This window comes from Protomyctophum bolini (genome assembly GCF_963924005.1).
Source record: "Protomyctophum bolini genome assembly, chromosome: 12".
Classification (NCBI taxonomy): Eukaryota; Metazoa; Chordata; class Actinopteri; order Myctophiformes; family Myctophidae; genus Protomyctophum; species Protomyctophum bolini.
The window spans coordinates 37660454-37684300 of record NC_137873.1 but is presented as its reverse complement, the minus strand read 5'-3'; the positions used below and the strand labels follow the sequence as shown (position 1 = coordinate 37684300).

The 23847-nt window shown below is 42.8% G+C and overlaps 2 protein-coding genes across 2 annotated transcripts in view; one reads left to right on the top strand and one right to left on the bottom strand.

Annotated features, from left to right (window-relative positions):
- Positions 1 to 23847, top strand: part of LOC308325289 (small ribosomal subunit protein eS6-like) — a 97672-nt gene that overhangs the window by 15289 nt on the left and 58536 nt on the right. The gene's annotated exons all lie outside the window — the stretch shown is intronic.
- Positions 6470 to 10404, bottom strand: LOC308325167 (diencephalon/mesencephalon homeobox protein 1-A-like; the record flags this gene model as incomplete). The annotated part of the gene is made up of 4 exons (XM_080777588.1): positions 6470 to 6999; positions 7688 to 8204; positions 9100 to 9278; positions 10251 to 10404. 4 exons carry the CDS (start codon positions 10402 to 10404, stop codon positions 6470 to 6472), a joined length of 1380 nt encoding a protein of 459 aa, XP_080633714.1.

The following is a 23847-nucleotide window of genomic DNA, read 5'->3' as shown; positions in this document are numbered from 1 at the left end:
GTACTGTGGTCGACGTGGTCGTGCTGGTACGAATGCACGTGTATGCTTGGTGACGTCATTAGGATATGCGTCAATGCCGGGTTTCGACTGGCTGTCGATGGCGACGTAATAAAGACAGGTTTCAGATTAACATACATGTATACGTACAGACATCACCTTTAATTCACCCGACACTGAAACATACCCTAATTACGTCACCATCGTACCATCAGTTTATATACCTACCAAGCATACATTACACACATAAATAAGCCAGCCGACCACAGTATAGTACTTTCAATTTACAACTTACGTACATGTATATTACCTGTTACCCAACCAATATTGAAACGTATCGTAATTACATCACCATTGACAGCCAGTTATAACCTGACTTTATACTATTTAATTTCAATGTTTTACAGAGAGGCTGAGATTTGAACGTTCGAGGCACTCGACAGAGTGAAGTTCTAGTTTAATTTGTATTGTTGAGTCTTACTAGCCTTTACCCATTTGAATATATGAACACCAAATGATGTACAGTGTGTGGGTAATGTGATTTAATAGATCATATTATTGATGTATTTTGAGGTGTAATCAATTTGGTCTCAGAGGCACTTGTCCGTCGAGCAAGTAGTATAGGCCTACAGGAGAGGTGCAATTCTGGGTAAATATCTAAGTGCGGTTGCCTCGATCGCACACTACGCCTACGGAAATATAGGCCCCTCCCTCTGAATTTGCTAGCCAATTTCGATATCAAGTCACCCCTGCCATCATGTGTACTCCGCTGTACACTGCCCACTTGTGGCGACACTACGAAAAGGCAGCCTGCAAAAAATGACTGCATGAGACTGCTGCTCAAAGCCCCAAGATGCTGTATAGTGCCAGTCAAATGTTTGTAGAAATAAATGTACCCACTTGCCCCGCTGTGCTACGAAACCTGATGTATAGATGTATGTGCAGGTTAACAGACTCTGAGAACAGCATCACTGTAGCACTTTCTAACCCTGCTGAGAGCTCTGTCAGGCGGTCATCTAAGCTGTGGAGCCACTGGGCGTTCTAGCCTGTATGTACAGTGATAAGTCCCCCCCTGTTTGTTTATGCTTTGTTTATTCATAGTTTGTTTACTTTTGTGTTGTTATGTGTTCCGCCCTATGGACCGCCCTGTGAGCGTCTTGAATAAAGTTTGAATTTAATTGAATTGTACGTATTTTGGAGGAGATTTATCACCCAAAAAGTTTGTTTGCAAACAAATGTTTACATTTTTCGCTTTGGCGGCGCCCCCTGTGGATGAAAATGGAATACATTTTTGCTCTCTGTTGATTAATCCTCTCTCGACATATGATACAAATGTGGGGTGGATTGGGCATTCCGTTCGTGGTTGGTGGCATTTTTTGTAAAATAGGCCCATCCCACTAACTTCGGAAGCGGATTGCTTTTTTTGGTGATAAGCTATCTTAGGTGTTGATTGTTGAATGAAAAGCCTGCATTTAGGACTTTGATGTGTATCTGGACAATGCACTTTTAGAGGGGTTTCCCAGGGCCTGCCAGCCTAGAGAATATGCAGTGAAATGGCGATTTGAGTGGTGCTTGCATGTTGTGCATGTACCATGCAGATTTGTCTGTGTCTAGGTTTGTTTGTTTGTTTGTGTCTGTGCACGCATGTGTAAACAACGCACGCGTGTGAGAGAGAGAGAGAGAGAGAGAGAGAGAGAGAGAGAGAGAGACATTTGACTGGGACATAATCTTGTTTTGTCTGTTGATTTCTTATGCCGGGTTGAACCAGGATATATCGTGTTGTTTTTGGCAGCACTTTTCTATTTTTGTTTTAGTCATATAGTCTCTTGAATAGTTTTCATTTAGTCACCCGGAATGTTTTAGTGTTAGTCTAGTTTTAGTCGAAGTATCATAAGATTTTAGTCGACTAAATCTACAGGTGATTTAGTCGACTAAAATGTATTTTGGTGGGCCTTGATGCCCTCGTAATGGTAGATCTACAAGCTCACAACGCGAGCTTGTAGATCTGCTATTTTCAGCATGCAACCAAGTGTAAAATGACTTGTGTCTTTTACTTATACTGCACATTTTAGTAATTTCTTTTTATTTGTTGACTAAATTGACAGTATATTTATTCAGTTTGTCATCATGGCTTAGTTTTTATGTCGTTTTTGTCAGTGGGAAAAAGGTAATCAACGGACATTTTTGCGTGCGTGTGAGTGTGTGTGAGTGTGTGCGTGCGTGCGTGAGGTTTTCCATTTCATAACAGAAAGTGTTCAAAGTGGAAAATAAACTTTGAAAACATCAAGCGCATCAACCACGTCCTTGCAGATAGCATATCTAGGAGACTTCACAAACAACACATACCGTACATACACTTTTCACATGCCATTACTCGATTCAACGAAAGTAGATGGAAAGATATATATATAGATACGTAGTTTGTTGGAAGAGGACAGAGGTAAATATACAGCTTTTCAGTGTGTTAGAGATGGATCCTGCATCAAGGTCTCAACACACTTGACCCCACGGCATTACAATCTAGCATTCCCTGCTGTGCCCTCAGGCGTGTGTGTGTGTGTGTGTGTGTGTGTGTGCCCGTGCGCGCGTGTGTGCGTGTGCGTGTAATAAGAATCAGTTTCGGGGGATGGGTATAAAAGAGAGAGCGTTCGGAACAGGAGCATTGTGTTCTGTGGTTCCAGGGTCCCCGGGGAGGAAATGTGTCTATGTAGTAGAGACGACCACCCTGGATAACAAGGACATTGGACTCCGCTGCATATCGCTGCTGCTGCCAGAATCCTATCAATGGTACAACAACAACAACAAGGATGCCCTTGGCAGAGGACACGTTTTACACGTTGTGCACGTCCTGGTGTAATAAAACACAACAAGGTGAAGGTGCAAGGTGTTAACATTGCACATTAACACTGGCTAATCTGGGGGATCGCATTATAGAGCCCCCCTATTAGCCCGGGCCCTTTCGGGAAGCGCTCCATCCATCCATAACAAGTGGAGACATTGCTCAATGAGAAACCTCAGGTGCACTTACACGTATTTACACACTGTAGGCGTGGGTGGGCGGATTGTTTTTCCTTTTTTTGAGGGAGGGGTGGGGGTCTTTATTTTCAAGGCCGATTCAATTAACGGCGGCGCATAATGTCACATATAGCCAGGCTGATATACAAGCTTATAGTTTGGAAGGAATAAACGGAAGGCAACTGAAAGAGACTGATATATCCGACAACCCCTCTGCATGTGTGTGCGCGACTGTGCGGCGCACGTGCTGTTTCTGTTTGTGTGTGTGCGTGCACCGTGCGTGTATGTGTGTAGGAGGAGGAGGAGGAGGAGAGTTGCAGAGTCTGGAGGGGTCTTATGCATTTTGACAAACCACACTGTTTAAAGATATAATAGCAGCATAATCACCGCCCCGGGCCGTCATTCTTCAGGATAATGGCCTGCTTTATTCATTGGGGATGGCTTTATGCCTCCACGCTGCCCTTTTTATTTTTACAGATTTATACCTTCGGTTCTTTATTTTTCGTAAATAATACAATAAGCCACCTATACTATCCAAAGCACTTCACAATGTACATTGCATTTCCCGTTTACACACTGACGGCAGAGGCACCTTGTAGGACACAAACCTGCCTAAGAGGGTATATACTATATAGGCATAGGGGTTGAGTGTCTTGATCAAGGACACTTTGAGCTTCAAACCAAAAAGCAGGGATTAGAGAATTTCAATGTTCCCTGAGCATTACTTGAGCAACTGTTTTTGTGTCTATGACAGGGTGTCCCAATAGCATTATACCCAACGCAGACGAGACTGAAAACTGGATTATAAAGATCTCCAAGCAATGTTTTTTTATTTTTTTATTTTGTGATTATTTACAACAACGCTGGATGAAATCTACACCATTAAAGCAGGAGGAGTAAAAGTAGTAACATTGTCGATGGTTATATCTGGAGCACACCTGTTCTCCATTATGAATCTATCTCTACCACTGGAGACATTGGGGGAGGGGGGGCATTACAATCACATCTACAACAGAACAATGCAGCTCAAACCAGATCCTGGACAGCAGTTAATACACAGAGGGGACATGGGTTTCAATTAGTCATTCAAATCCCTTCAATTACTTACTGACTTGTTTTATTGCTTCTCTGCTTAATTGCAAAATGGCTGTTGAGTTGGCACTTTCCATGGCCACCCAAATGGTCCCATTTCAGGGCACGAATTAGTCAACAACACAACAACAACAAAAAATCCTGATATCAATCACGTTTAGGTGGTTACTGGTTAGTACTGAGGATTTGTCTGTGCATGAGAAGCAATTTAATTAATTTCAAATACCGTACATATATATATATATATAACCCAGGTTTGACATATACCAAGATGGCCAGGGAGAGAAGATGGCTACTGGGAAGGTTGTCTTGCAACAAGACGACTACAGCAGTTGACAACTGAGAGACTAATGAGAACTTTACATTTTTGTGCCTTAATGGTAAACATTAATAGATAGACTTTTTTGTTCTTAATTTACATATTAAAATAATGTACATATTTTTCGTACAGAGACATTTTGTTTCCAGGACACATATTTAACGCAAAGCAACAGATGTGTGTGGTTTATATACCCCACCAAGTGCTAACAGTCGGTCTTAACTTTATGAAAAAAACGTCAAACCCTTCACCGCTGAACCCCCGGGAAACTGAGGCCGTAAATAAATATGAGATTCAAGTAAATTGCAGTTGTTTTAAAGCCCAGCCTCCTTTTTGTTTATAATGTCAATTTCATTATGCTGTTTTGACATTTTTTTAAATAATAATAATAATAATAAATAGAAGAAATTGCCGTGAGTTAGTGACACAATCCTAATTTTTAACCCATTCTGTACGGGAACCCCTTTTGGTGTTTTTAAAGCATTACGTTATAAAAAATAGCAGATCTACAAGCTATGAGCTTGTAGGTCTGCTATTTTTGAAAAATGCCTCAAATCTTTGAATATATATTACAGAGTGAACATTTTTACTCAAATCCTTCCCTGGAACAACATATTTTCAGATGGGGGGGGGGGGGGGGCGGAGGCATATTACATATAATTTTTGGGGTCCTTGACATGAAATATTGAGCACCACTGATATAGAAACATAAGGTTTTTCAGAAAACAGATTTTGAAGACGTTAGGCAAAAAAAGAAAAGAAAAGAAGAGCTGTGTTAAATGGTATGCATGTTGGTAATTGCATTTGCCTCCGCTCCCTCAGCCCAGGGCAAAATGTAATTAAAAACATTACACATTTACTCACTGAAATCATTTACTCATTATCACGCCAGTCTCCATACAAAGTGGTGTATTACTGGCCATTAGACTGGTAAATTAGTCACTTTTAATTAGGAGAACATGGCTTGAGCTTATTTTTATTTATGTGCTGTTATGTAGTACGCGCCTAAGTACATAACTAAACTGCTTAATTGAATAATCAATGGTCCCATATGATGGAAGTGGTCTCTTGAATGCACCAGTGATGATACCTTTTTTTTTTACCCTGGCAAAGAAATTACTCAAATTTGTTTAAAAGTGCCTTTAAATTCACATACTATATCTGTAAACATTGCGCTGCAATGCCTTTTTTTATTTTAAAGTACGTATGCACATCTTATCTCAAGCTGATAAATCCACTGTGCTGTATTTTTTTAAGTTCAGATATACCTATAGATAGATGCCTGAAACGTCTGAAAGTCAGCGAAGTGTATCAACATATCATGACTCAGGGCTTTATCTCCAGCACCAGAGTCCTCTCTGGATCCGAGGACTCGCATTATTCTCTGCAGCTCTATATCATTCTAGGGATTCCAGGTATATCCTGTGGGTAAAGTCCGTTTTGGAAGGACGTCTAAAGCGTTATTCATAGTCTAATATTTTCGGTGGTGGGGGTGACCACCGAACTACAACATCACGTCACTGGGCCGCAAAACCACCGCGCTCCCCAGCCCTTTCTCTCTGTTTTTACTCACCACCGCGCCACGTTATTATACAGCTTCGGTGGTCACCCCTCACCACCGGAGCGGTGGTCACCTCACCACCGGAGCGGTGGTCACCCCTCACCACCGGAGCGATGGTCACCTCACCACCGGAGCGGTGGTCACCCCTCACCACCGAAAATCCAGACTATATGAATAGGCCTTTAGTGGACGTGGAAGCTTGAGAGGTGACACGGAGTGAGTGATCCGTGTCTATACTGTTTAGAAAAACAGCCCTATACAATTCTAGAGGTCCGTTGCCGCCATGCCGCCGGCGTGCTGTCGTTTCCGGTACGTCTCTGAATGTCTACACGTGGAGAAGAGAGAGGGGGGTGACGGTATGCGTCGCGTAGTATCGGCCCAGAAGAGAGGGGGGTGACGGTATGCGTCGTGAGTATCGGCCCAGGCTGTTGTTCGAATCCCCATCCTTCAGCCGAGACTATACGTGCGGCCGGGCGGGCGTTGGTTCAGTTGGGCATGGTATCCAGTCCCAGCGAGGCCGCGTGCTGCTTCGCCCTCAGCCGGAGGTTCTCGATGCTGGTGGTCTTACTGTTGTGGCTGATGGTCAGGCCCCCCCCTCCTCCTCCTCCTCCTCCTCCCCCTCCCCCCGCCACCACCGCCGCGGCGGCGGCCGAGGCCTGGAGCAAGGGGCTGTTGCCCCACACCTGCTGGGCGGCGTGGTGGGACAGCGACTGGTAGTAGGCGGACTGGTGGCACGGCGGCAGGGCCGGGACGCTCATGTTGACGTTCATGCCGTGCAGGTACGAGGGGAGCGAGCCGGCGGGGGGACCGGGGACCATGTCGAAGGACGGGTAGTGGTGCACCATGCTGCTGGTGGCGGCCATGTGTTGGCGGAACTGCTCCTGCAGGCGGAAGAGGCTGAGCGGGGAGGAGGAGTAGGCATGGCCCTGGGAGAGAGGAGGAGCCAGACCGCCGGAGGAGGAGGAGGACGAGGAGGAGGAGGAGGGGGTCAGCGACGGAGATATCAAGGGAGAGTCTGGTGAGAGAGAGAGAGAGAGAGAGGCAGTGGAGATGACGATGATTATTACAGACTATGGAGCAGAGACATCAAAGGGGGCGTCAGCCCCTTTGTCCTTTTTCCCCCGTCTGTAAAACAACTGCCCTTTCCAGACCATGCATGCAGCATTTACTATGGTCAAAGAAACGCAAATGCCACTCCTCTCCTTTCCATGCCATGCCCGGAAGCAGCATTCAGGAGAATTCCTCTTTTTTTCTCAGTCTCTCAAGTCTCTGAACTTGAACGCAGCGTTGCGCCCCGAAATCTACAAGCTCTCGCTGGTAGATCTGGTATTTTCCATATTTTTGTCTAAAAGTGCCCTCTAACACTCTCTGCACGGCCCTGCTATAGAGTATATTGTTAATTAGCCTGCAAAATTCCGGGGTCAATTCAGTTAAATGAACAACCCAAAGATTCCCAGTGTAGCCGCAAAAAAAAAGACACATTTTTGGGAAACCGCCTGTTACATTTTCCAGCATCTTCGCATTCTCTAATTGGGTAGAGTTCATGTAAATTAAGTAATGCAGATGTTTAACAATAATTTAACTATATACGCTCTCAATAGTTAAAAGATCTAATAAGGGTGCATTGGGCTTCTATACCAAAGCCACTGCTCTACAATATGATACAAGGGGATGGCCCCCATATGTATAGATAATGTCCTCACCAGGTTTGGGGCTGAGGAGGCGCTGCCTGCAGGACGGGGAGATGCTCCCGGGGGGCGACACGGACACGACGCCGGACGTCCCCCTCTCGCACTTCATCTCCCGCCCCGGAGGAGGAGGTTTCTCCTCTTCCTCCCGGTCGGTGGCGTTGTCCTCTGTCGCCGACTCGCTTCCGGAATGTTCCGCCGACGTGACGTTGAGCTCCATCTCCACCACGGGCAGAGGGTGGTGCTGCTGCTGCTGGTGGTGGTGGTCGACCATCGTCGTCTCCAGGGAGGAGGAGGAGGAGGAAGACGATGTGGAGCCGGACGGAGGCGGCGGCGGTGGCGGGAGCTGGGTGTTTTCGGGGAGGACCGTGGTGGTGCTGGAGGGAGGCGCGTCCTCCTCCTCCTCCTTCCCACCTCCTCCTCCTGCTCCTCCTGCTCCTTCCCCGGACGCCTCCTTCTGCTTCTGCAGCTGCTCCTTCTGCAAGCTGCGCTGCTTCTTGCGGAACTTGGCCCGGCGGTTCTTGAACCACACCTGTTTATATATCGGGAGGGGATTTAAGGTAGAGCACATTATAGGAAAGCTTTATTTAAACCCATGAGAAAAAAAATAGTCTTCTTAAATCGTGGAAAAATGAAATGGAAACTAAATGAAAACTAAGCTACGATGACTAAAACTATACGACTAAATATACTGACAATTTTGTCAACAAATGTTAGGAAGGGACTAGTGGACAAGAGATCCAGTATAAGTCATTTTACACTTGGTTGCTTGCTGAAAATAGCAGATCTACAAGCTTGTTGTGAGCTTGTAGATCGGCTATTTTCGGTCATTATAGGAACGGCATTACGGCCCGCCAAAAATCCATTTCAGTCGACTAAATCAACTGTAGATTTAGTCGACTTAAAATCGCACGACATTTAGTCGGACTAAAACTAGAGTTACTGCACTGAAACATTCCGGGTGACTGAAATGTGACTAAAACTTAAATAAAAGCTATATATTCAAGAGACTTAATGACTGAAACTTTAAAAAAACAACACCGTATATACCTGCACGTTAGGGTAGGTACCCTCACAAAAAACATGCAGTAATCCTGGTCACTAAACTGCCTCCCCCTGGCCAGCCGGGGCGCCTGATGGAGGGGAAAGGAACTGGTTGGAATAACGTGTTCCTTCCACTCGCTACGTCCAACCAGGGAAACTCCCCCCTGTCAGGTGCAAAGGAGCAACTTGGACACTCGGGCATGAAGGAAGCATGAGTTCAAGTTCAAGTCCGTTGCTCTCCCCTTGTCCCCCATATATGGGGACTAGGTTGGCGGAGGGTGTGTATATAGAGCCCAGGATCACATTAGATGATTGACACAGGGGTGAAAAATGGGTTACAAAATCGTGGGATATAAAAAAAATATATAAAAAAAGGTATATACCTGTACGCGGGCCTCGGGGAGGTTGGTGCACATGGCGAGGCGCTCCCGCATCACCACGTCAGGGTAGTGCGTCTTCTGGAAGGTCTTCTCCAGCGCCTCCAGCTGCTGCGCCGTGAAGGCGGTGCGGCTGCGGCGCTGCTTGCGGTGCTGCGAGCCGTAGCGAGCCTCCAGGATGATGTCTTGGAACGTGCAGCCGTTGGGAAGGGAAAACGACACACAACGCGGCCAGTTTAATTCATTGGACGACGACGGCGGCGGCGCGTGACGAGGGAATTAACACATGTACGGCGAGTTAAACCCATTCTGACCTGAGATCAGATTCTAAAAATGTTCTTCTACATCCTGACAGTTTTCTGGAAAAGCTATGTTTCTATGTGTCAGTCGTTCTTCGATTTTTCAAAAAATAGCAGACCTACAAGCTCCTATGAGCTTGTAGATCTGCTATTTTTCAACAGCTAAAGCATAACGTAATGCTAACACCAAAAGGGGTTCCCGCCCAGAATGGGTTTTAAACCCATTTAGACCTGAGGACGATTCTACAAAATGCTTTCTAAATGCTGACGGTTATCTGGAAAACCCCCATGTTTCTATGTCAGTGGTTCTCAAATGATTTCATGTCAAGGACCCCGAGAAATTCTATATGAAATTGGGCGCCGACCCCCCCATCTGAAAATATGTAGTTCCAGGGACTCCTCAGAAGCAAGGTTTTGAGTTAAAAAAAACGTTCACTCTGAAAGAATATATTCAAAGATTTTGAACCACATTTTCAGGATCTTTCAAAAACAGCAGACCTATACAAGCTCGTATAGCGTGGCACTCGATGCCGTGCTTTGAGCTTGTAGATCTGCTATTTTTCAGAATGGGTTAATGCATTGGACCCGTGGTGATGAGGATACGATGACTTGTCTTGTCGTGAGCTATACACATGCACTTTAACATAGTTTTTTTGTTTTAGTTTGAGTAGAAATGTTTAAAGAGTATATGGGCTGATATTTGCATAGTATAGTCCTATGAGTATAGGCATTTTTGACCATTTAGCAAGTGAGAAAATGGTCAACATTTTTACACTATCAGAGAAAGTGCGTGTGTGTGTGTGTGTGTGTGTGTGCGTGCGTGCCGTGCGCATGCGTGCGTGCGTGGTGCTCAATTACCAGCCAGTCTCTCCGCCAGCGTGAGCGCGTGCACAGAGGGCCTGTAGTCGGGCGCGTGCTGTGCCTGTTGCGCCGCCTGCTGGTGCAGGTTGTACATGGCGCTCAGGGAGTTCATGGCGTGCAGGGAGTAGCCGTTCACCCCGTAATGCTGCATGTCGTCCTATATACACCTGTCACACAATATATAACCACATATATCATACCATTAGAGCAGTGGTTCCACTCCTATATATATACCTGTCACACAATATATAACCACATATAGTCACTCCTATATATACCTGTCACACAATATATAACCACATAGTCACTCCTATATACACCTGTCACACAATATATAACCACATATATCATACCATTAGAGCAGTGGTTCCCAAACTTTTTCATGTCAGCGACCCCCAAAATTGACACTCATCAGCCCGCGAACCCCCATTATAAAAAGACATGCCAGGGACCCCCTTATAACCCATTTAGACCTGAGAACGATTCTACAAATAGTTTTCTGAAAACCCCATATGTTTCTATGTGTCAGTGGTTCTCAAGCATTTTCATGTCAAGTACCCTCAGAAACATATGCAATCGGCCGCCGACCCCCATCTGAAAATATGTAGTTCCAGGGACCTCCCCAGAAGCAACGATTTGAGTTAAAAACGTTCGCTCTGAAAGAATATTTCCAAAGATTTGAGCCACACTTTCAAGGTTTTTGTCCACATTTCCATGTTGTATTGATGTTGGTATATACCATTACATGAGATAACAGGCACACATTGATCAAAATGACAATTATTCTACATTTTCCGATTGTGTGGACTGCTTGTAAATTAACTAATGCAGATGTTTAACAATAATGTGACTCTTGAGAGCGTACAATGAGTAAGGGGTCCATTTGGTTTCATTTTACGCTCTCAAGAGTTAAAGGTCTATAAGGGTCCATTTGGTTAACTATAATCGAACAAATCTCCATCATTTAGTTGCGGGACCACCTGGAACCCCCTCCCACTGGTGGAAAACCACTGGATTAGAGGGATTTTGGATAGACAGCAGTGCCATAATTACATTTATTTGTATTTTTTTTTTAGTGCAAACAATAGAAGACTATAGGTGAAAGTATACGGTGAAATCTGGAGGGCCATGTTCACTCTGTGAGTGTATAATAATATAACAAATGTATAGCCGCACACTCGTAGCTGTCAAAGACAAACGTTTGGGACAAACGGGCCTTCTTCAGGAGGGGTAAACAAACAACGAAGGGTGGCATTTTTACACGAGGTAAATTATTGAAGCTGCTGATTTTACTGTGTAGAAAAAAAACAGGCTTATATACTTATATTTAAACCAAATGCTCATTATGAAAGTTCGGTCATTTTAATGCGAAATATGTGGTGTTCTTGCGGAGAGCTGGTATACTGGAAGTATACACACTATATGGCTACATGTATTGGACAGGCACAGCAGGACTATAATCGCTCAAGGGCCAATTCATTTTAATATGTACGCGCGGACAAAAAACATTATCCATTAACATCCAATTATCGCTCTTGTTCATTCCATTAATTATACAAAATACTTTAAATTGGGGGTAATTATCGTATGCGTTCTCCAATAATGAACCGTGACGGATTGCGTTATTCATGAATTGATTCCCTCAATTTGTGCAGAAGGCACATCAGAGAGCCAATGCATGGCTCTATAGCAGATCACAGTCCGTTGGAAAGATTATTTAAGGTGATTTGTTCCGCGGCTTGGAGGCAAACCTGAAACCAGATAGCAGGATTATATGTTTTGATTATAATTTCTTAAATGCAGTTTATATCGGTCCAGTTTGGTTCCTGAGACTGAGAAATATTTTCCCTTTTTTTTAAATATATATATTCCTGACGCAAATGCAAACTTACACATTTCTGCAAATGCAAACGTACACAATTTCTGTCTGAAATTAGGATAATGTTACAGTGTAGAGTGTGTCAGAAAATAGCAATTTCCCAAACTCCAGTTTTTTTTTCCCGAGTTCTCCTTCACAAGCAAGATTTTGCTATAGATAAATGAAGCGCTCCAGGACACGATTAGATATGTATTAGGATGGAGGTGGCTGACAGGAGGGGATATCTCGGAGGCCTAAACACTTATTATGACTATTACAGAGCCAGGGACCACCGGGAAATGAGATAAATCTTCTCTGAACATGGCAGCTATACATTTGCACCACATTTTCACGATTTTTCAAAAAAATAGCAGACCTACAAACTCATAGCGCGGCACTCGGTGGCGCTATGAGCTTGTAGATCTGCTATTTTTCAATAGCACCTTGAGTTTTTAAACATTATAAATGGCATGCTGTTTCAACAGACATTTTGTGCAGAGGGTTTCTATACACTCTTTTACATCCCAGAGTGATTATTTTTTTATGTTCTCTAATTCTATAATTTATTGATATAAGCTATTTGTGAGACCATGCGGCACCAACCTGACTGTTCTAAATTCACATGAATAACACTTGATGTGAATCAACATTTAGGCCTATACTAATTTGTAATTGAATATTAACTAAATTATATGATTGTATAAAGGGGGGGGGGGGGGGGGGGTGTGGTTGAACTTAAAAATCAAGCTAATTAAGCTACATTGATTAGTTGTTTAGAATAATAGGGGTGGAGGATAAAATGAGGAAATATTCATATTAATATAAGGAAGCCTAATAATAATAATAAATAATAATAACAATAATGTTATTACATGCATATGCTGTTATTAATATTCAACAATTATTAATGTTGTTACAAATATAGTTATACTACATGTTGTTTACATCAGGGAAATCGACAAACTTTTGAACCAAACGAAGCGAAAGCACAATTTAAAAAATAAATGGCAGGTTTATATATGGGTATTTTTTTTTTCATTTCATAATTACATCAGAAGAAAGAATTCAGAATTTCAGAATTAAAATAAGTCTAATATATAATATAGTCTATAATAGAAACAGAGAAAGTGCAGAAATTGAAAACGAAAAAGTATTACTTTCTCGGCGAGCACAGCTGCACATATCAGCCACTGTGTGCTTGACGTGTGCGTGCGTGCGCCGCGGTGTGCGTGCGTGAGCGAGAGAGAGAGAGAGAGAGAGAGACGCCCGCAGTGCCCATTCCCAACCTATTAAGTGGCCGCCGCAGCGGCTTGATGAATGTGATCAGAGGGCAATGGGGAATAGTTTAATTCGCCGGGACAGAAGGTGCTTCGCTAAACATTTACTTTACTCCCCCAAGTATTTGAGTTGAATGGGGGGGGGGAGGAGGAGTCCACCCACCCCCTCTCTCTCTCGCGGCCTCTTATCCCATCGCCCCGGGGCAACGTTTTGGCTGAGATGTATGGCTTCTCCGCGGGTAAAATATGCATGTTGATCCCCATTTGGCTCCCCGTCTAATGGAAGTGCAAATAGGTTTCGACTGCGAGGCCCTCCATTTATCATCACCGCTGACACGGACGGACGGACGGGACGTACACAGCGTGGACCTGTGAGGCTGCATGCTTTTCACTTCGTGGGTCCATATATATATATATATATATATATATATATATATATATATATATATATATATATATATATATATATATATATACACTCCACGGTCAAAATCCTCAGTCAATACTATATATGCGAGTGTGCAAAAGTAACCAAATGGACCATTTTGTAGCCTTATATATATACTCGAGACTTGGATATAGATTAACACTGCAGGGGGTTTGTTTTCGCATGCGCGTGCGTGTGTTGTGTAGCTATGTGTTGTGTATGTATGTGAAAATGTCATTGGCCATGCATGCACGCACGATAGGCCACTATATATATATATATATATATATATATATATATATATATATATATATATATATATATATGACCCTAACATATACAAACTCATGTTTTTTTTCCCCCTTCATGCATTTTTGTCTACATTGCATTGATGCATTCAGCACGGCATGTCTGCATGCAGGCTATTGTTGTCATTGTACAAAGCCTTTCCCTCGACTCATGCTCTGGGCACCGGGCCTGAAATGATGATATTTTATACAAAAAGCCCCTCCTGGCATGAATGAAGTCCCCGTTGTTGAACGCTTCGATTATATCAAAAGGGGCCATTATGTAAATTGGCGTGTTGTACAGTGCGCAGCGCTTTGATCCGGCCCAAATGAGGAGAAATGTTATTTGCTAAACAGCCCTGCTGCTGCCTGGCCTGGCCTGGCCTGGCCTTGCCTGCTGCCCCCCCCCCCCCCCCCGCCTGAGGCGACCCTGCATATAGTGTGTGACAATCTGCTCTCTGACTGCTGTGTCACTCATATTTTCTATTTGAGAGAGACTGTCAAAGAGGGCGAGAAGAGAAGAAGACGCACGAGTTTGATTAGTGAATTTCACGCTGCGCGCGCGCGTGTGTGTGTGTGTGTGTGTGTCAGTGTGTGTGTGTGTGTGTGGTGTAGGGTATATCTTCACATCACCCTGAAGTTCTGAATGAATGGACATAAATAATAAAAATATATAGGATATATATAGGCATATATATATATATATATATATATATATATATATAGTATTATTTTCTGATCGGTTATCATATTAAATTTGTTTGAGAAGTCATGCAGGCATATAACATAACGGGTATAGCCTATAATAATGTATAGCTAATTGCTTTACAAAGCAAATCAATTGAATTGAAAAGAACGAAACCTTGAAAATTACTTAAAGTGAAAAGCGAAAGTGAAATGACTTATATAAGACTCGGTGCTTTAAATAACCTTTATATATGTTTATATTCTTTCCCTGGACACACACACAATATATAAATGTACATATTTTGGCACAAATGCATGCAAAACTGCGCTAGAAACACAAAATTAACGTCATCTTATTCAGCTGCGCGAAACGTGTGCATGTTGGGGTATAGGCGTTGTGCTGTAAAGTTTTACTAACTTATAGTTTGTTTAACCATTCAACTCGAGTTTATAGTGGCGAATGCCGATTTGCAGATCTGTACGTGCAGCTTGTAAATGTAAATTGGCTATTTTCCCATAACCTATTTTTTGAGAACTTTCGTTTATATAATATATAGCTACATAATAATAGAGGTATAAGATATTATGACACGGACACCCCAAATAAGGACGCCGAAATGTGCCTTTAAAAAAAAATCAATAAAAGGGCTTACCTCTTGTCCAAACACTCCGCTGTGCACAATATCCAAAGCTCCTCACTTATTTAGCCTATAGAGTTAGTTATAGTGCTCGTTGTCTTGGTGTGTGTGAGTGACGTGTGCGTGCGCGCGTGTGTGTGTGTGTGTCTATCCTCATGCACCACGGATCAGCAGAAAGAAAGTCCTCCACAGAGTGCTGCTGAAGTGTATAGTGTTGCTCCTCCTGCGTGGAAACTTGTCCTCCTCGTGTCCAGATAGAAGGCTGTGCGTGTCGTGTCGCGCCAACATATACATACAGGTCGGCTGCCTGCCATGCATCTGTAGCTATAGTAGTGGAGCGGCGAGCTCGAGGGTGGGTTTTAAAGAGAGCTCCGTGGAACGCACGCAAAGCTTCCTACTGGCTCTGGAAGCTGTCAGTCAAAGTAAAGAGGACATCCCCCCCCCTCCCCCTCCTCCTCCAGTATACTACAGACTTTCTCCAATGACCATATACTTATTTTCGACATTATGAATTTAAGAATATTATGTCAGCAACTGCCTCCTCCCCCTCCCGTCCTGTGTCTGTCAACACGTTTAGACTACGCATAGCTTTTCTTAATGTGTTGTTTTCTTTCTCCCCGCTGCAGAAACAGATCAACATGGCATTTTGAAGGCTTAATGATATAAGCTCTGGTAGAAAAAGCGGTTTTAAACCAATTGTTTGATAGCTATTACTATATCAGGAAACATATTTGATGTCTTTTATGGAAGAGTGTTCGTTTCAAAAATTGTATTTCTCTTAATTCTTGGATTATATTAAGTTCCAAAAAATCTCGTACGAAACAAATAGCTTATTTTACTTATTGGGGGGTTACAATATTTAAACAGTCATGCTGTAATGTAGTCTATTAATTATTTGACAACAAGCTAACATTTAATTTCTATGGCATTTTTCGTGCAGTGTCGATTATGGCTTTGAGAGATGAGTTTGTTTGTTGGTTTGTTTCTTTCTTTCTTTCTTTCTTTCTTACTTTCACAAATAATGTTTTTGCATGTTTTCGAAAAGGTGCACTAAAATAGGTGCATGGCAGCTTCATGCCACCCTGCTAGTGATGTGCACGCGCGGGCTTTATAGTGAAACCGAAATACCAACCACCTCCATGGTCTTGTTTGCTTTTCGGCTTTTGCCATGCCATTGGAGGAGAGAGACTGTGTGTGTGTGTGTGTGTGTGTGTGTGTGTGTGTGTGTGTGTGTGTGTGTGCGCGCGCGTGCTCGATCGCTAATAGATGCCTTTTAGAATCTTTCCCGGCCTTGAAGGATTTGGGGTGGGATATGAAAAGACAAGACGCCGTCTCAGCCTCCAAAAAAAAACACCCTGTCTTAAAATGACTGCGGGTAAAGAGGATTAGGCCAATAATGCCCTTCTCTTCTTGAAGGGTTTTCTTTTTTTTTTAAAGAGAAGATTTCTTCTCTCCCGGAGCAAAACCGTTTAGGTGAGGAATTAAGGGCAGCGCGAAGTAGCCTTTTAATGTAAAGCTTGCATATTTTTGTTGGGAAAGCTCGGGCCACGCGGGGTGCAAATCCATCACCGCAGTTTTATATCTCTGACCATGTTTTTCATTCGGACTCATATTGAATTGCAGATAAAAGTTCTCTGCATGGAATATGGAATATTGCTGCACTGTCTGCACTACATGTGTGCACCTATCTATGGCCAAATGTAGCGCGCATGCATGGGGCGGTCACACATCACAGCCACACACACATCCGTGTGCAGTGCAGTGAGTGCACGGACATTTGGTGTTTTAGGGCCCGAAAACTTTGGTTATGGGTCACTTGAAAGTTGCAAAGTTATTTTGTTTGTTCATTAAAGTTAAGTATATAAGCATCCAATTACCCCCCCCCCTCCCCCTCTCTCTCTGCAAGCATGTGCGTTTGAGAGAGGTGACCTAACATAACACATGCACTGCAAAGTTAATTAAAGTCCCTTATTTCAAAACGTTTCTGTCAGTTTTATGCCTCCCGAGTATATAGCCTATATATTTGTTTTTAATTTAGTTCTGCAGCTAAATTGAAAACTCTTAAAACGGAAAGTGCCACACTTTGGCGAAAGAATGTTGGAAGAACGATTTCATAAGTGGTTTAATTAAAGCTCCCTCATATAGCCTATATATATATATATATATCTCACGTCGATTTCTTCAAATTGATTGATTCGATTGTTCGAATGCAAAGACGGTGCTTTTTGGCAACGTTTGAAATGAATTAATTTTTTGTAATACTGTATTTGGGAGTAGTCTATATATTTTTTAGGCTAATACAGGCCTATATATAGACTATAATTATTCGGTTAATTTGTCAAATAAAACTGGTATAGACCTATAGTCTTATAACGAATTATTCTAAGTATTATCATTATAATTATATTATAGTAGGCGTTTACATTTGGCGTTTACATTTGGTTGGTTCGGAACTTCGGCATGTTTTTGTGTGTATTTAATCACCTTTATTTTTATTTGATTTGCGCATATAGTTCACTTCTCTGTGACTCTGTCTGTCTTTGCTTTATAAGAGGAACTCGACCGTGTCCGTCTCCGGTTGTCTGTCTGTCTGTCAGTCTGTCTGTCTGTCTGTCTGTCTGTCTGTCTGTCAGTCGCTTTGGTTGGGCCGCATATCACTTTGGTTTCTCTAAGGTCTGAGAGAGAGAGAGAGAAAGAGAGAGAGAGAGAGAGAAAGCGGATTAACTTGTGAACCAATGGAAATAAGAACTTAAACGGGAGGTAAATCTGGGCACTGTCTCTTTGTGAGGACCGTTCCTAAAGCAATTAAAGTGAGAAAGAGTTTCTTCTCTTCTCGATCGGCGCCTCTCGCCCCAAAGCTCCTTTTTTGCGGCGCAGGGGGGCTTAGCGCGGAGCTGTCCAGCAGCACATCAGAAAGGTTTTATAATATACCTCGCCATATTATATACGAGGTGTCGCGCGTCGACAAACAAATAGCATGCGATCTGCAAGCCCACAACGCGGGGCTTGCAGATCTGCTATTTGTTCGGTGAGCGACACATACCGTCATGAGTCATGAGCATGAATTCGGCTTTAAACGCCTAAAAGTGTTGCCCTGCATGTCGCATGATGCAGAGATTCATTACCAAGGCTTTTTTTTTTTTTGGCCCAGACAAATGTCCTCACCTCTGCCACCTATCCCCTTTGTGTTGTCCGGCTCAAAGGCGTGAAGGCTATGAGTTTAATCTTTCTTTCTTTCTTTCTTTCGTTCTTTCTTTCTTTGCTGTCATGCTTAACCCTTTTAAATTCTGCCAGTTTTGTGTGTGTGTGTGTGTGTGTGTGTGTGTGTGTGTGTGTGCATATTGTTGGAACCATTGTCATGGCTGTAGATTAGGCTACTGTATTTCAAGGCTATATATAGCAAAAAAAATGCATCTGATTCATATATAGGCTATAACAGAAAAACAAATTTTATATATTTATTTTTATTTATTATGAAACTATTCCCCTTCATCTTTTAAAATCAGGAAGAGCATGTGTATATACTTATGGCTATAATAAAGTACCATCTTGTTATAATAAAGAGGCGTGAAGAAGGAAAAGTCTTTTAATGCAGAGATTTCTTCCCTCTAATAGCTAATTAATACACTTAATGATGTTTCCGCAACTTCATGAATACATTATGGTCTGCAATCCGGCAAGCCTCGGCCTCCGCGGCACCATTCAAGGGTATTTCAGCATCTGTTCATCCCACGGCAATTAATCATTTTGATGTGTAGTTTAAAATCGACTGCTTCCAGGAGACCTTTTTGACAAGAATAACAAAGCAATTTGCCAGAAGCCATCTCTGAGACACGTTATTAGCAGCACTTTTCACAGTAAGCCCGGCAATCTTTTTTTTGTTGCTCCCCATTTTTCTAAACGTGATATACCTGCATTTAAAGGCAACAGCTATAGGGACAACAATATATATATATTTTGTAGTGTTAACGCCACGCCCCATGTGCATGCAAGAATCCTCCCCGAAATCCCTTTTTTGGTGACAAGATCTCAAGATCTCCTCGGTAAATCCCCCCCCCCCCCTAAAAGTTTTCAACCTGTCAGTTTCCCCTAAAAGCTGTATAATTCCCATTCTTTCTCTATCCGTCCCCTTCACTCTCTCTCTCTCTCTCTCTCTCTCTCCCCCCTATCTCTCTTGTCTCAATCCCTCTTGTCTCACGTCTTTTCCTATAGCCCTCTTTCCTTTTACTCTTCTGTCTCTCTCTCTCTCTCTCTCTCTCTCTCTCTGTCTCTCTCTCTCCCCCCCCCCCCCTCTCTCTCTCTCTCTCTCTCTCTCTCTCTCTCTCTCTCTCTCTCTCTCTCTCTCTCTCCCCCCCCCCCCCCCTCTCTCTCTCTCTCCCTCTCTCTCTCTCCGTCCCTCTGGCCCGGATCCCGCTGCACAAGGGGCCCCATTGTATGGTCCTAATCCAGAGGCAACACAGCTTTAGGGACATGGTGGGATAAAGGGCCCATCAAGCCCACAACTTTATGGGGGCAAATCTCTCCCTAATCCTTTCGCTTTATCTAAACAAAAGCCCTCTGCCTTAATCCACCTATGTGTTGGAAAAGTAGAAAGAGAGGGAGAGAGGGAGAGAGAGAGATAAGTGACAAAATCTCACATACTTTATAGGCTTGAACTGTGAACAGAGATCAAGTTTCCTGGAAGAGCTATAGACATTACAATCAGCCATATACCAGTAGGGAAGAAGGAACTTACAAACAGTTGGATGAAGTGACTGAAGTGAGCTCCATTTTTGCCTGTTTATGATGTCCCAAATAATACTGCTCAAATGTGTGATATATTTAATCTAAAGTGTCTAGCCATATGCTGAAATACATAGGTGAGATTGCAGTGCTTGTAGTACTTGTCCCACTATAATGGCCCTTGTAAGTCCTCAGACAAGAAATGATACCGCTCATACGTTTTCTTTGAAAACCGGTCCCTTCAGAAATGAAAGAATCTACAGTATATATTAAAGCATATAAGACTAAGGACTCTTAGATCAAAGTGGGGCGCGACCGACATCAGCGATAGCCTTATACAGTAGTTGTTGCACTGCAAGTGCTCCGAGTGTAACGGTATATTTCATATCCTTAAAATTGACAAAGTTATGAAAGGTTATGATGATACAGTATCTGATTCACGTTCTAAAATGTTGTTGTTGCATCTTGTGTTTTTACACAAATAAAATGCAATGTATTCATAACTGTCGCACCAAAATGACATATAGGCACTACATTTATGTATTTTACAGTTGATAACTACAATTTCTGACAACTTGTGGCAATCTAGGGCGTTGTTTGCTTTCATCTCACCTTGTACTGCAGTTCTGGGACAAGGAAAGGTAGCCAACCATACCAATTAAACCTCAGAGAGTGTACAAATGGAACCAAATGGATTAGTGTTAGTCTAGTTTTAGTTGACTCAATATCACAAGATTTTAGTCTACTAAATCTACTGTTGATTTAGTCGACTGTATTTTGTTGGGCCTTGATGCCGTCGTAATGACTGTTTTTACACTTGCTGCAAATAGCAGATCTACAAGCTCACAACGCGTCGCAGCTAAGTGTAAAATGACTTATACTTATTTCTTGTCCACTAGTCCCTTCCTTTAGTCTATTTTTTTTAGATAGGGCAGAGCCTATAAGGCTTATACGTTTATTTGCACGACTTTGTTGACAATCAACATTTTCACCTGGAAAAGTGTTAAAGTTCTACAATATCTGTCAGTTGATCGTACGGATGTTTATAAACTTCATATGAATTTGCTTCTATAACCTAAAGTCCTCTCCAAATAAAAATGATGGGAGTCACACAAGGCCAGATATGTGTCCAGGATTTAACAATGCTTTCCCCCGCCGTATAAAATCCCTCTGGCTGAGCAAGAATCCCTTGACTTCCTCTGAAATACCTGTCTTTACTTTAACAAATCCTACTGTACATATCGGCTCCACTGTAAACGATCAGGGCCTAATCTGGGGCTGGAATTGGCACAGTGAGAGCTCATGAGGGTTTAGTCAAGTATTCTCATAGGCCTATAGGTGTAATAAGGCTATGCTACCTGCGGTGGTAATGACTGATATAGCAGTTGTTAATACTCTGCTGAAATGATAATGAATTGCATTCTTATAGCGCTTTTCCAAGTGCTCAAAGCGCTTTACAACGGTTCATTCATTCATACGTTGGGAGGTGAAGAGGCGAACAGTCGACCCTCACTTCCCACATTCACACACCAACGGTGGCGAGCTCACACCGACCGACTCATTGGAGGCAGTTTAGGGTTCAGTGTCTTCTTGCCCAAGGACACTTCCACATGTAGACAGGAGGAGGAGCCGGGATTCGAACCGCCGACCCCACGGATCATTGGTAATCATTGCTCTACCTCCTGAGCCATATTTGAATTGCACTGTGCTCGAAGATTAGCATGACTGGTAGCCCTTCCCACACGTATATATCAGAAAATCAAGACGTACAAAGACGTCAATCGTATATACCCACCTCTCAAATAAAAACTATATTTGAGGAGATCCTATGTGAGATGAGAGCACCCGCAAGAAGATCCTGCAAAGTTGTCAAAAGTAGAAAATGACTTGCTTTACCAAAAGCCACTTGGGGTTTGCTGCTCATCATAATGCCTTCATTAACACTCTCAATTACTGTCTCTCCTTTGGCTGCCTTCCCTCTTAATAGAGCATATACTGTAGTAAGGATTACGATGAGCAGTGTGATACGAGTGCGAGAAGTCGCTTTGTAAAAGTCAACCAGCATACTGGACTAAGAAGGCTTTCTTGCCTTTATCTGTACTTGTTACGTCCCCACCAAAGGGGTCCAGGTGTTATTTTGTGCAAAAGTGCATTATTGGCTATTTCCCCTAATATAAGTCCTCAATGGGGGTTGGGTTTTTGTGCCAATTCCATCGAAATAAGTAGTAAAGTGTGCCGCTTGGGATACTATTTACATTATGAAGAGAGGATATATACAAAAAATTAAAAAAATTGAGCGATGGAAATAAGTGAATTAGCACAAAGACCCAATGCCCCGTTCAATTCGATGCAATTCAATACAATTCAATTCAATGAGGGCTTATGGTAGGACGCGTAGGTGAAATAGCCAATAATGCACTTTTGCACAAAATAACACCTTGACCTCTTAGGTGGCGACGTAACGACTACAAATAAAGGTATAAGAAAGCCTTCTAGTCTGATATTCTCCTTTAAGCTGGATACAAGTTATTTGTTTCCTCTTGTGTGATGGTGCCATCACTCTTAATAATACTTGAACCATTTGTATGGCTGATCAGTAGTTGAGGGCTGAATACACTCTTTCCCCCACCCAGGGATTATACCTGGCCTCAGGACTCGGGAGCAACGTGTTCCTCCCTCCAAAGAGGCAGATACATATAGGAAACGACACAAGCCAGCCCTGCTGTATCACGCACCATGCCACAATAAAGTATAAATCCCCTTCTTCACAGCGTATTACGGGAATGAACATAAGGGATTGGGGTGATTGTCGTCCCTTAATCTGGCTTTAAACTCCTTGTTCTACAAATGGGTCTGCTTTTAAAAAGCCATTTTCACCCCTTTTGTCTCTGTATTTCTTTGTTATTGTCAGTCTCTCGTCACCACCGCCCTCATCCTGTACCGACCTGCTGTTTTCTTTCGTCGTTCTTGTCATTGTCACGGCATGCAGGGTTTCTTTTTAAACGCGTGCCACAGGTCTGAGCATTTTGAGGGCCGTGGCGGAGGACAGTGGCGGTGATCAACGTCCTTCCTGTCACACGCTGCAGGTGTAGTGTTTAGTTGCTGCCTAATTAATGAACATGAAGTGCTATCAGCTGCTATAGAGGCAGCACTGGCAGTGAGTGACGTGGTGTGGACATAAGAAACATGACACACACTAACCAGTGTTGTTTTTGGCGGCACATTTTAGTTTTAGTCATAGTCTCTTGAATAGTTTTCATTTAGTTTTAGTCACATTTTTAGTCACCCGGAATGTCTTAGCGTTAGTCTAGTTTTAGTCGACTAAATATCATAAGATTTTAGTCGACTAAATCTACAGCTGATTTAGTCGACTAAAATGTATTTTGTCGGGCCTAGAAGATCTACAAGCCCACAACGCGTCGCGTTGTGAGCTTGTAGATCTGCTATTTGTAGCATGCAACCAAAATGACTACTGGATCTCTTGTCCACTATAGTCCCTTTCTAACATTTTAGTCTAGTTTTTATTTGTTGATGAAATTGTCAGTATATTTAGTTTTAGTCATAGCTTAGTTTTCATGTGGTTTCCATTTTGTTATCGTCAGTCGACAAACATTTTTCGTCTTATTTTTAGTCTATGAAAACAACACTGGCAGCCAGGCGGTTGAATTGAATTGAATTGAATGACGTGGTGTGGACAT